Below are 13,646 nucleotides of genomic sequence, written 5' to 3'. Positions count from 1 at the left end.
AGAACTATATATAGCAGGAGATGACCATATGATGGGTTTTCCCAGTATTCTACACATGATAGGTATAGTACAGCACTGTGCCATTTCAGACATTGCTTTGTAGTGTGTTCGTGTCACAGTGCACTGATGTAAGTATTAAGAATTATAGCCACAACTTTCAAAATTGGTAAAGTGAGAAAATTGCTTGTGATCATTTGTAAGTCGCTTTGGATAAAAGTGTCTGCTAAATGAATAAATGTAGATGTAAGTGTGGGTTACACTACAAGTTCTCCCACTTCCCACAACACAAGGTCTTCCACTTGTGTGTTGTGCTTTAAAAATGGCAGAAACTTGGGAAGATATCTCCTTAAACATAGTCCAGGGCCCTCACTTATCAGTGCACACAAGAATCTGTGTGTAAATTGTGCATAAACGTTTCAACGCAACGTGTATGATTTACCAAAAAACAAACGTTTGCTTGGATTTGTGTATATATTTACACACAGCTTTGACTGAGCATACGCAAAGACCTTGCTAAATTATTCTGCATACATTTAGCACTCTGTAAGCCATTTATACACCAAGTCCCCTTTAAACAGTGCTGAGTGGGTGTGTCTCACAGTATGCCAGCAGTTATATAAGTGTAATGTGAGAACTTTGGACTGCACTGAGAGTACACTGCAGCACTTTTTAAACAGCATTTCTTTTTCAACATGGTGTACGAGTGTATTGTTATAGGCGCAGGGATTCAGGGCTCGTTTACCGCCTACCACCTCGCCAAAAATAACAAGAACACTCTACTGCTGGAGCAAGTTGGTGATATATGCAAAAAGATAGAAGCATACTGTATCTGTAGCAGTTGAGATCAGCCTGTTAAAGAGTTACTTGCATTTTAAGCTTTGTTATCATGGTGGAAATGTTACATTCATTGTACTTGGTGCACTGTTGCATTTGTGTTCCAGTATTAGAGAATTAGTAACGTTAAGTAGTGAGCAGAGATATAGATTAAAATGGTGACTGTGTGTGCTTGTGTTTCTCCTCAGTTTGTCCTGCCACACTCCCGAGGGAGCTCTCATGGCCAGACACGCATCATCCGGAAAGCTTATGAAGAAGACTTCTATACACACATGATGGAGGAGAGCTATGAGCTGTGGGCCCAGCTGGAAGAGGAGGCAGGATTGAAGCTTTACAGGTGTGTGTGCCAATTTATTAGGTACATTTAGATTATACTTATACAGTATATCACCTTGTCTACTCCGTCCATCAGTGAAAATGAATCACCACAGGGTCACCACTGAAGTCATTTGGCTGGTAGACCACCATTCTCAAGATCTGTGTGTGTGTGTGTGTGTGGCTCTGGTGTGAGTGAATCATACACAGCTGTGTTGCTTGGTGTTTTAAAACATTTAAAACAATTAAGAGTTACTTTATTAGACACACCGTCCTTGTTAGTCCACCTTGAAGAGGAACCATTAGAGATTATAGCTCATTATTTTCCATGTACAATTTGCATTAAGGGCAGCAAGGTGGTGCAGTAGGAAGCATAGTGTCCCCAGTTTGATCCTGAGGTCGGGTTGCAGTCTGTGCACGATTTCTCATGTGTGGGGTTCTTCTGGGTTCTCTGGTTTCAGTAGGTGGATTGGCTACTCTAAATTGCTGCTAGGTCTGAATGTGTGTGTGTGTGTGTGTGTGTGTGCGTGCATGGACTGACATCAATGTTCTTGGGATTCACTGCGATTCTGACCAAGATAAGTTACTCAAGATGAATGAATGAATAAATTTGTGTTCGTTCTCTTATAGCCCTTTATTAGTGTCAGTTACTGCCCAATATGCTGCTTTTGGTTGAATATTTGTTTAGACTATTATTAACCCAGCAGTGAAATGTTTAAAAAAAAAAAATCCCAGGAGCACCCACTAAAATGTCTTGTTAGTGTCACTGATGTTCTGAGAAAGAGCCACCACCCAAATCATACCTGTGCCCTTCAACATCTGTAAACTAATGTACATGCTAGCTAAGTGTATGTGGACAAGAAATATAAGAAATGTGGACAAATTCTTTGTGAAATGATTTTATTACAGTTCTCTGTTCAACATCCAGACTGGCCATGCATACAGTATAGGCACAGGTGAAGGAGAGAATCCCTCAAGAGTGTAAAGGCCATAGAGTGTGGGTAGCCTTCACACGCCAGTCATCTTTTAAACAGACATGAGAGGTGTTGATGCATATAGGCTATAAACGCACAGCCAGCCCGGCATAATTCTCTTCCCACATACAGTTATAAAGCCCTTCTTTCCTAATTTCTTCCCACGTACATACAGTCATAAAACTCTGATCAAGGAGTTGCACCTTTAAACTTGAGCTGATGCATTATGGAAGTAGGCAGATGTAGGAGTGCTGCAAACCAATATTCATAATTTTCTATTCCTTTTGGTTTGTCTTTGTCTCTTCAGCAACTTTCTGACACACGCAGACACAAAGTTTAGATTCCAACTGGCCAACCTTGGCATCCAGCTGTCTTGGATGTGTTAATGCTGATTAATTTACAGGCCTAACTGGAACAGTTAACTGTACAGTGCCATATGTTGTAGGCGTACTGGCCTGCTGCTGATGGGTCCAGAGAACGGAAAGGACTTCCAGCTCATTAAGAACTCAGTGCAGAGGAACAAGGTTCCCACTGTGGTGCTGGAGAGACACGAGTTCAGCCAACACATCCCCAATGTGAACCTGACGAGCGGAGACGCTGCGATTGTGGAAACCACTGCTGGAGTTTTGTACGCAGACCGAGCACTCAGAGCAGCCCAGGTCAGCCACTTCTAAACTTCTTAGGTCACTGTGACTGTACAGATGTTTTTAAATAAGTTATTAAATCTAGTATATTTTTGGAAGCTAGGAGGTTGTAGTTTCCCTGTTCAGACTTGAACTGTTGGGATCATCAATTTATGCAGAACACGTCTGTTTATGTTTAACATATTCATTGCACTAAGTGTGAATTGGATTAAAAGTGTTTCTCAAAGTTTGGCTGTGTTATAGAAAGAGTTTAAGTATGCCTTGTCATTATAGTCTGTTCCTCTAAAGTGTGAAAAAGAAGATAAAGAGCACTTGTCATTTCATTTCATTAGAGTATGACAGATCAGCACAATGCTTCACAGGGAACAAAGCTTTGAGGAGAAAAGTTCTTCTAAGTGCACCATCAAGCACCACGCAATTAGTCACTTTTATTTCAATAGCCAGACAGTTATTTTCTCCTGTGTGCATTTATTTTAAAAGATTAATCTTCTTTATAGGGTGCAGATAAGGCACCAGACACCATTATTAACCTTGAAGAAAATGACGTACATTTGCTGTCATATTTTAAGCAAGTTTCTTTTTTAAAAAATGATCTGAGATGTATTTGTCTGGCTGTGACCTCCCAGCACATAACTGGACCACACTCCTAAGCATGCACTATAGTCTCAAAGATGAGACAGCCATCATTAGTCAATGTAGCTTGTTTCTGCTATAGGACTCCAACCTTGCACTATGCACACAGAAAATGTTCTCCAAGACTCAGGCTGGTCTGGCCTACAGCGGATCATCAGAGTGCACTGGTAGGCTCCCTGATGGTATTGTCTAAAAGCAGTTCTCGCTTCTCACTCATTAGTTGCCCTACTCTTTCTAGTCCACCCAGCTGTCTCATCATCATTCTGCTTTGCCCTCAGATCCCAGTATACCTGACAAGAAATACAACTTGTCCACTTTACTGATAGAAAAGCATTACAGACATGGAAAAATAATTCTATTGCTACCAGAATTATTGGTACCCATCATGAAAACAACCAAAAAAAACCATATAAAATGAATGACATGTACACAGTGATATTTTGAGCTTAGAAATATGAGTGGTGTTAGTTATATTTTAACACAATATTTTCTCAAATACACTCAAACACACACAAGTAATTCAGTTTTTCCACAAAACAAAATTTGGGTTTCGAAATGATGAGTACTTCAATGGTTAATATTCTGTGAAGCCTCTCCTGGAGACAATAACAGCACTGAGCCTCTTCTTCTAATGCAAAATAACCTTGCAGTACACTTGAGAGATCTTGGACCCATTCCTCATGCAGAACACTTCAAGCTCTGGTATGTTTTTAGGTTTTTAATGCAGGTACATGGCCATTCGATTCAGATCCCACCCAGTTCAAACCCGGAGATTGAGCCGGTCATTGCAAAACATTGATTTTGTGTTTCTGCAATTATTTCTGTGTTAATGTGAATGCAGGATTTGGGTCATTATGTTGCCGGATGCTCTATATGTAAATCTAAACCATTTGGCAACCAGACTCTTTGCTGAAAGAACGATTTCATGATCTTATCAACTGTCACAACAGCCCCCAGATCACCAGCCACAAAATAGCTCCAAAGTATCAAAGGTCCAGTATCTGTATTTTAGAGTGAATATTGCTGCTTTTCATTGTATATAAAACATTTTTTCAACAAATGTATGAATGGTTTAAAAACTACTTCCACGAATTAAACTATTTCCAAATATAGTTCCAGTGAGGCTTGGCGATATTCAGGAACTGCTTTTTTTGCGTGACATGCCAGCAAGGGCTTATTTTGCACAACAGCTTTCTAGAGAATGGTGGTGTCTAATAGGTAAATTTGTAACTTGACAACATGCAGGAATCAGCTGTGCAAGTGTGTTTTCTGAAACAACATTGTCCACACTGTGTGCTCATGGGACCATGGGTCCAGTTTCTGTTAAATTTCAACCATTGTAAACTTTTTTATTATGGAATTTTACTGCTTGTATATTTTTTATATCCATTACCTGGCATGTCCAGGTTAATAAACATCTGTTTGTTATGTCTAAAATGTTCTGTAGTTTGCTCCATGGTGGTGAACAAGAGCAATTTTTTTTTTTCAAATTGTTTAAAGGAGACCCTTTGGTCACATTATTATTATTATTATTATTATTATTATTATTATTATTATTATTATTATTATTGTTACTGTTATTGTTATTATCATTATTATTATCATTATTATTATTGTTGTTGTTGTTATTTAGGACATACGAGTAATTTTTTTGCCACCTACTTTTTTAAAAATATGATATTATTTAGGGAAGGTTTGATGATTTTGTTCAGAGAAAAATTATTTAGTTACTGAATCATTATGTCTATTGTTTTCTAGAATCATTTGTACTCATTCTTCTGAAGGATGCCAATAATTATGGTGGCGATTGTATATGTCAGTTTTGAGATTTGTCTATTATTGGATTGTTAATTCTGAGGATTTTTCCTCCTCTTTCCAGATGGTGTTCCAGTCACATGGTGGTGTGATAAAAGATGGAGAGAAAGTGATTAACATTAAGCCTGGCGACTTAATCACAGTGACGACAGACTCTGGCACATACCAAGCAAAGAATCTGGTGATCACAGCTGGTCCCTGGGCCAAAACACTTCTCTCCCTCACTGGACTGCAGCTTCCACTGCAGGTACTGAATGAACCAGAGCTCTGCCTTGACAACTTCTCACTGAACTACAGGCAGACATCTTATATTCACTCGCCTGCTCCATCTTTATCTGCCTTTAAAAATTCATACGGCAACAATCCTGTCCTGGAGTGAATGCTAGACTCTAGGTCACAATGCATTATCTGACGGAGAATCATTTCCACCATAGTGCAGCAGCGAGGTCAGAGGCTGGGAATTACACACAAGCCTTCAGAGCGTGACTGGCATCACCCCAGGTCAGCCTGAAAAGTCAGCCACTGCTCAGAATAAACAAGCCAGGGTATTTCTCTTCCCCTGTCCCAGCCATGAATCAACAAGACTCACACTTAAACAATCCTCCATATGTCACACACCAAAGCAGAGGTGATGGAGAAGCATTCAGTGTTGTTTAAGCCTGGAATAGGTCTCTGAATTGGAATTGCATTATTGAGTAAGGCATGGACCTGAGAGGCTGCACCCAAGTAAATTGGACTATGTGTGACCTCTGGAATATGTTATGGGCTTTTATGATCTCTGAATGAGGAAGCAGGATGGACAGTTCATTAAAGCGAGAACTTCTAAATACTTATTACTTTTCTCAGGACGTGATTTACATCAGTGTACATTCATTTAATTAAAATCTTATTCCTGATGCTGCAGTAATAGGAGAACAGTACTCTTGGTAATTGCTCTTGGATCAAAAACAGCAACAACAACTCTTTCTCTCTCTGTATGTCTCGGCAGGTGGTGAGGATAAATGTGTGCTACTGGAAGGAGAAGGTTCCAGGCTCCTACAGTATCAGTAATCGCTTCCCCTGCTTCATCCAAATGCAGCCAAAGGAGGCAGAGCATGATATCTATGGCCTCCCATCCAATGAATATCCAGGACTGATGAAGGTGAGTGAAAGGAGCTGGGAATTTCTCTCCAGCTGATCAACGAGCATGTACCGCCCCCAAGACACATCTCATGCTGTGCAGTATGTACATGAGTATGTAATGTCTCAAATCAAACACTAACAATTTGTATCATACAGAAATGAAAAATTACTCTGAGGTATCACACATCAGTGAAAAGCATCAAAGGAAGGAGCCGCCCAGGGGTCTTTTCTTAAAGTTCCTAAATAAGATGAGCACATGTTGTTTGCTTCTCCTAAGTTCTAAATGAAACACTTTAATTTTAAGTAAAATCTACTTAAACTGCTTATTAAAAGTGTGTCTTAGGAACAGATTTCAACAAACTTATCCAAAATTTTGACTGATAGAGTACCTACAGTACTTTTGTTTAAAGCCACAGTCATACTAGAAATTTGTAAATTATATTTTTTGTGAAAGAGGCCAAGTCACGTCCCCCATTTTAATGCTAATTTAGCAGTGACAGCAATTTGAAGATGGGTAGCAATACTGTGGTATTAATGAACAAAAACACATTAAAGTACAAAAACACAAAATGTAATATAAAAAAATTTCATGTCTGTACACAGCACATTAAAATGAGTGTTTCCTTAATTTTGCAATATGAAGGTCCAAGCAGAAAAAGCAGTTGTGCTACTGGTTGATAATACATATTTGCATATCAAAGTTCACCAAAGTTAAACTTTAATTTAAGTTTTCTTCTATGAAAGGATGGGATGGGATGACCCCAGTACAGTTTAATCTATTAATTAAAACTCATTCATTCATTCGTTTTCAGTAACCGCTTTATCCTGGTCAAGGTCATGGCGGATCCAGAGCCTATCCTGAGAACACTGGGTGTGAGGGGGGAATACACCCTGGATGGGATGTCAGTCATTGCACTGCATCATACACACACATTCACACACACTCCTTCATACCCAGGAGAAATTTAATGTAGCCAGTTCACCTACTGGCATGTTTTTGGGAGGTGGGAGGAAACAGAGAACTCAGTATGCAGAACTGCACACAGATGTGCACACAGCTGTGACGCTGCAGCAGCTACTAATTGAAAAAAACACTAATTAAAACTCATATGCATTAAATTAGGAGGGAATACAAACATAACAATACAATATTCCATATAAATTTGAACATAACTGCGATAGATGTAAATACAAAAGTTGATTGTTTTAAATTTCATTGTAATTAATGTAATTTTACTTGTGATATTTGGCTAGCATGACTGGACCTGAAGAGTAAGCTTTTGTATATCCACTGAGAGCATCACAGACGATCATTTCTTAGACTGATCCACAAATCGATGGCAATGTTCTATATTCAGTAAAACATGCTTGATTAAAAAGCAATAGTTGCCCCTCTCTTCTCATCCGTCTTCTCCTGGTCCTGGACCCTGTTTCTCAGTACATTATTGCCTCAGTGGGAGTTCTCCAGGTCATCATGCTCAACAAGGCTGAGAAGGAGAACACAGATGGTCGAGTCATGTTAGATGTATCTCTGCTCCAGCCACCAGAGCCGGGGTTTGTCTGCCTATCAGCTCCTCTGAGTAAACTACAAATGATGAACTATGGAGCTATACCACTGTACTCAGGTTCCAGATGGAGCTGTTTGAGGTCTTTCTCTTGTTATAAATCCTATTGGTCATGTGCGTCACACTCAGGTTTGCTACCACATGGGCAGTGAGACGGAGCCAGATGAGAGAGACAGACAGACAGATAGACGGGACGTGGATGCCCTGTCCAGCTACATCAGCCGCTGCTTCCCCGGCCTTGTGCCTGTGCCTGCTGTTGTGGAGAGCTGTATGTACACGGTGAGTTAATGCTCTCTACATACATAGTCTCTACATAGTCCAACACACTGAGTGTTAAAGCCCTAGTAAAACTGTAAAAGCAGCCTGGCAGATGGATACACTTATTACTTTATAGCATGACTAATGTCTTGAATTTGCCAACCAGATGGTACAATAGAAAATATACAATTCTTTTAAGCTGAAGATACTGCACCGGCGAGTCTCACTAGACTGCATAGAGCCTGTTGTGCATCTGTGTAAAGGAGAAGCTTTAAATGACGCATGGGGCTGGTTTCACGAAGCAGGATTTTTTGGTTATATTTAAGCTTGGTTTGATTTTACCCTATATCAGGCTGGGCTGCCTTATACTGCACAGTTGATGTGTTCAGGATCAGAGAGTCTAAACAGCTTTTGGATGAGTCAGCTGTCTGAAAAATCACACATTTTTCCCTGATGTAGGCTACTAAGCTCACACCGTGTAAATAGATTTGCCATTCTTTAAAAATGGATTTAAGAGCATAAATTGTGAAAAGGTCACTTGTAGATTGTAGAAGTCCTATGGATTTCCCTGATTATTTTTTTATGTCAGGGACACAGAATTTCCAAAGCTGGAATATTTAATCTTTGCTGCATTTCAGAGCATGATATTGCAAATAATGCTCACCATTAGCCTCTTACTGTTGGCCATACACAGAATCACAGCAAACCTACAGCTTGCTAAGCCCAGTGCAAGGTGGCTATTTTGCTGCAGAAGAACATATAGCCTAATATATAGCCTAAGCTTCATTTATCAATAATAAATAATAATAAAGCCCTCTGCTGGAGTATATTCTGGCACAGATGATTATAAGCGATTGGTATGATATTAGTGCTATAGATTGCAATCACATTCCAACTATCAGTCCTGAGGCTATTCATGACTTGACCATTCAGCTAATACCACCTATTCATTAATCTGTACATAATAGGTAGGGATTATTACAGTTATTCAGTGAATGTGTGCAAGTCAAATTCTTTCCCGTTGTGTCTGCAAGCATTATGCTTCACAGTTTAACTACCTGAAGTGACTTACTGCATACTTATAAGGTAGATCATATCAGCCCTGACCACCCAGCTGGCAGAGATAACAATTAACGTTAATGCCTAATTTTTTCATGTTGAAATGTAACAGTAAATGGAATTTGCACCACCAAAATGTTTACTACATTGCACTTTTCTGGAAAGAGACAAAAGAAATAAAGTACAAGACATTATTTAGAGGGAGATAAATATGTACCTTTTTTATTCCAACATTTCTAGTTCTCCAATTAAAGTATTTTTTTCATGTTCTTGGGGGTGTATATGACAAGTTATAAAGGAGGTCCTTTGGCAGTTGCAAAAGAATGTAACTCTCTGTTCCTCTACATTATTATCTTTCCCCAACAGCCAAATACAGCAGTGCATTAATTAAATGAAAGCTTGTATTTCTTGTACACAGCTTGCTTTTGATACTCCCCTCTGCTTAGGCTCCATAACTTTTTGTGCTGGTTTCAAAAAGAACACTCAAATTCCTTTAACTGTACATGAGAAATACACTCAGCCCCTTGTTCCTTGCATTACTGTTGTAAAGCATATACACACACTTTTTATCAAAGAGGCATATAGAGCACCCCACAATGATAAACTACCACTCACTATTAGACACGGCCCTCTGCTGGAGTATATTCTGGCACAGGTGGTCTCACTATTTTTTTTTTCCAATTTGCAGCAAGCCAACTCTCTTTTTTATGGTAAACATCAAATTAAGACATAGAACAATGAAACAGCAATATAAACTGCTGGCGTTGCAACTAAAGAACAATTATAAATAGACAGTTTAGTCTATACAAGAGTTGAGCTAAGCTATTGAGTGTATATTGCATATTATAGCAAGTGAATCTAAAATATATTTAGAAATTTTCACTAAAAACTGTATGTCAAAAATTAGCATTTTAAAATTTGGTTGCTTTTTGCCAGGATCATTGCTTTATGTGCTTGACATTTATGTTGTAGGATTTCTTGTTTGCCACAGAAAGGTCTCACGCAGTTGGCTGCACTGGGACTAATTGTTCCCTGATTGTCTAAAGCTGGAGTTGTTATGAGTTGTTAACAAACGTTGTGAGAGTTCACCATGATTGGATTTGTTAGAATTTAGTCTTAGTCAGGAACCCAGCTATGTTAAACATGCATCATGAGGCACGTCTCCTGGACCTGGGATGTAATGGAATAGGAATATAAAGAGTTCTTTGTTTAATAAAAAAAAGACACTAAACAGATTATATGTTTGTATCTGAAAAAATAATGGATAAAAAACCTAAGGGAACTGAAATCCATGATTTTAAAGTTTTTAAAGTTTTAAAGATTATGTTCAAAATATGAATGTTAAAATTAATAATGACTTCCCATTGTGGGAATCTCTCCCCTTTTGATTACATGTGAGTTGTCCTTATTTTGTGTAATGTTCACATAATGCATTAGTTTAGTGAAACTCATGTTTTATCAACTTTTGAAAAGTGAAATTCTTTTTAAGGCTGAATTCTATTCTGATCTCTTTGGTTCTACTGTTGCTCATTAAAAGCAGTGTATTTAGTGAATATTTCTCTGTGAGGAATGCTAGTATAACATTCTCTCTGTTTGCCTGATCTCTTAGGTCACACCTGACAATAATTTTGTCCTGGACTGCCACCCAACCTACAGCAACATTGCTATTGGAGCTGGGTTCTCAGGTCAGCAGTAATAAACTATACATCTCTTACTCCCATGTCTGAGTGCCACACACACACACACACACACACACACACACTATCTCAAAATGCTGGCTTAGTTTTTAATGAGGAACTGAGCTGGGGCAGGAGTGAAGGACGGTGAATGGATCCCCCAGTGCACATGCCTTTTATCCTCTAATTAATGACGCTCGTGGCTCGCTGGGCCACCGCATGCTTCCATAGCTGCTTCTCTGGGACCAAAGGGCTCTCCTGGCATTCAATCCATCTGCTCCTATTGTCTCGTCCTTTAACTAATTACGAGGCTAATTAATTTCTCCTCAGACCATCGACCGAAAGACTCTGCTAGTACAGTTTCATTTTAAAGGCTTCAGGAAATTGCCATAAAGCTTCTATTGGGGTATATTGGGGAAAGCTATTAATTTTTGCTGTATTGTTCTCAGATAGAGGAGCCATTGGAGAGAGGTGTGATGGAAAGCATTGTAGGATTGCTTCTCCAGCACACACCCCATTAATGATTTATGGCATTTATTCTTCGGCCTCAATTCAACATTAGGCCTATGATTGGAACTGAGAAATCCCTGTTATTAACCTTCCACTCCTCTTTTTTCTCTATTCTGTACTGTAATAACTGCATTTGGCCTCTCTGCTTCTCCTAAACACTGCTGTGTGTGTGTGTGTGTGTGTGTGTGTCGCTGGCTGAAAATCTCAAAGCGTGCAATGATTTGACTCCAATTCTGAGGCTGTTTTGGGAGAACAACCTTCTATTGTCCACTATGCGCTTAACATAAAAGCTGCTATGCCAGAGCAAGGGCTTCGCAGTTGCCATGGCTACCCTGTCACATTACCGTCACACATCACACAGGTCTGTCTTTCAGAAACTCGGCCACTCAGCCATCAGAACTTCAAAAAGCCTCACTCTGAAAGCACTACATTTCAGACCATCTTACATATTGTAGCTCTAATTTGTACATCAGTGTCTGACAATTTATGTGCTTGGGAAACATTCTCCTTTATTTAACATCATGTATGTCCCAAATCCATGCAGGATGAGAATTGTCCCCATGTGTACTTTATTTTTTTCTGAAGCTCCTCTTGCACTATACAAAAAGGTCTGTATATTCTCCTCTACAGAGTGCTGTGTGTCACCTATACAAAAATCTGATTTGTATCTCCACAGGCCACGGTTTCAAGTTTGCTCCAGTTGTAGGGAAGGTGCTGTGTGAGCTGAGCATGGGCCAGAATCCTTCCTATGACCTTTCACCTTTTAGCATCCAGCGCTTCCAGGACAACCCCAAATAAGATCCATGAGACCATTATCTTTAGTAGAACACATGTGAAGAAATTTCTATTAATGGAAGACACAACACTGATTTGTCAAGAATATACACATGATTTTTAATAATTTGTTAGTTTAGTTTGAGAGGGACAATGTTGGCAAATCAATAATACCTAAAATGTGAGTCATTTCAACGAAAATGCTTGTATCTCTAGATAATTTCTAAGAAATATACATTGCTAAATGCTCTGGCTAAATGATGTATGATGTCTCTGGTTTCTGTCTCAAAGCTTCCTCTGCTGTAATTCTCTAAAAGGAAGACCACAGTACATGATAAGCTGCAGAAAAATTGACCAGACTAAACATGACCTTCATGAATATATATACTTTTATACAAACACAATGGTCTTCCATTAAATAATTTTCAAAGCTGAGATGATCTTCCTACTTCAATGGGAAGAGATCTGTTCCTTGTGTCATGGGAGCCATTAGCTTCCTCAAATGAGATGCACAATATCAACGTTTTCATCTTTCATTCAAATTAAGGCACATATTTGTTTTATGCATTATTTCCTCCTCTATGCCCAAGCGAGGGTCCACACTGCATACAAAGCAAATGGTTTGTTAAAAAAAGAGACATCAGCCACTGAGCAATTTGCCTCAAAGGACAGAGGCTGCACGTTGTTGTGCCGCCTGTAACTATTTCGCCCTGTAAACATGTTAATCACTAATCAGGTGGCCCGTTACTATAGCCGTTCACCACCATCAGCAGGAATGAGGAAATTATACAGCATGACAGCAGGGGAGCCGAAGCCCATTCATCCTTGGGGCCAAGAGTAAGAGCATATTGATTGCGTTAGATTATTAATGGCTGCATTAAATTGCCATCAAGCAGGCGTGGGCTAATATTTACCTCAGCAGATGAGGGTTTGATGATGGTGTGAGCTTTTGAACAATGCATGAGTAGAGAGCGGACGAGTGAGTGTGGGCTCAGAAGCGGCTCCAGGCTGCACTCCAAGCTCGCAGGAACCTGGCTCCATGTCAGAGTCTTAATAAATAATCTTTACAGCTCGTGTGTGTGAGGCTACACAAGGACTCAGGATTTCAGCTTGAGACTGTATAGGTAAGCTATTTATATTCAGAATGCCTCTAGACGGAGGTGATTACAGGGATATTTTGTGTCTAATAGAAAAAGAGAGAATTAGCTCAAGCTTGGTCGAGTGTGGTTTTATGAAGCTGAGAGTATGAGCGCTCTTGTTCTAGAGGAGGAACAAGTAAAGGAGCAGAGGCTATAGTAAGTGCATCAGGAGAAAACTGGAAGAATACAAAAGCAAGCATTAGACTAAATCACTGTATGACAATTAGTGAATGTCATTAAAAGTCTTTAAGTGCCTGGGAAAACTCCACAGGTTTCTGCCTTTGCCACGGGAAAATGATAGAGATAATTTATAATGAATTAAAACAAC

At 39.3% G+C, this 13,646-nt stretch overlaps 1 protein-coding gene across 2 annotated transcripts; it reads left to right on the top strand.

The window, feature by feature from the left end:
• The first annotated feature begins 632 nt into the window (after positions 1 to 632).
• On the top strand, positions 633 to 12,437 carry pipox (pipecolic acid oxidase). 2 transcript variants are annotated; one of them, XM_026923928.3, is made up of 8 exons: positions 633 to 791; positions 1,023 to 1,171; positions 2,569 to 2,782; positions 5,280 to 5,462; positions 6,204 to 6,356; positions 8,032 to 8,181; positions 10,829 to 10,904; positions 12,082 to 12,437. In XM_026923928.3, exons 1-8 carry the CDS (start codon positions 693 to 695, stop codon positions 12,201 to 12,203), a joined length of 1,146 nt encoding a protein of 381 aa, XP_026779729.3. In that variant the 5' UTR covers positions 633 to 692; the 3' UTR covers positions 12,204 to 12,437. The 2 variants fall into 2 exon arrangements, with proteins under 2 accessions (XP_026779729.3, XP_026779730.1); XM_026923929.3 differs by having other exon boundaries at positions 658 to 795.
• Positions 12,438 to 13,646: the final 1,209 nt, after the last annotated feature.

Source organism: Pangasianodon hypophthalmus, chromosome 14 (genome assembly GCF_027358585.1).
Source record: "Pangasianodon hypophthalmus isolate fPanHyp1 chromosome 14, fPanHyp1.pri, whole genome shotgun sequence".
Lineage (NCBI taxonomy): Eukaryota > Metazoa > Chordata > Actinopteri > Siluriformes > Pangasiidae > Pangasianodon > Pangasianodon hypophthalmus.
Note: the sequence above shows the minus strand (reverse complement) of the source record. Positions and strands in the feature narration are given on the sequence as shown.

Excerpts from the sequence above, each read along its gene's own strand:
- pipox (XM_026923928.3), top strand. The coding sequence starts at position 693 with ATGGTGTACGAGTGTATTGTTATAGGCGCAGGGATTCAGGGCTCGTTT. Across the intron at positions 1,172-2,568 it reads GCAGGATTGAAGCTTTACAG|GCGTACTGGCCTGCTGCTGA; the intron begins GTGTGTGTGCCA and ends CATATGTTGTAG. Across the intron at positions 5,463-6,203 it reads GACTGCAGCTTCCACTGCAG|GTGGTGAGGATAAATGTGTG; the intron begins GTACTGAATGAA and ends ATGTCTCGGCAG.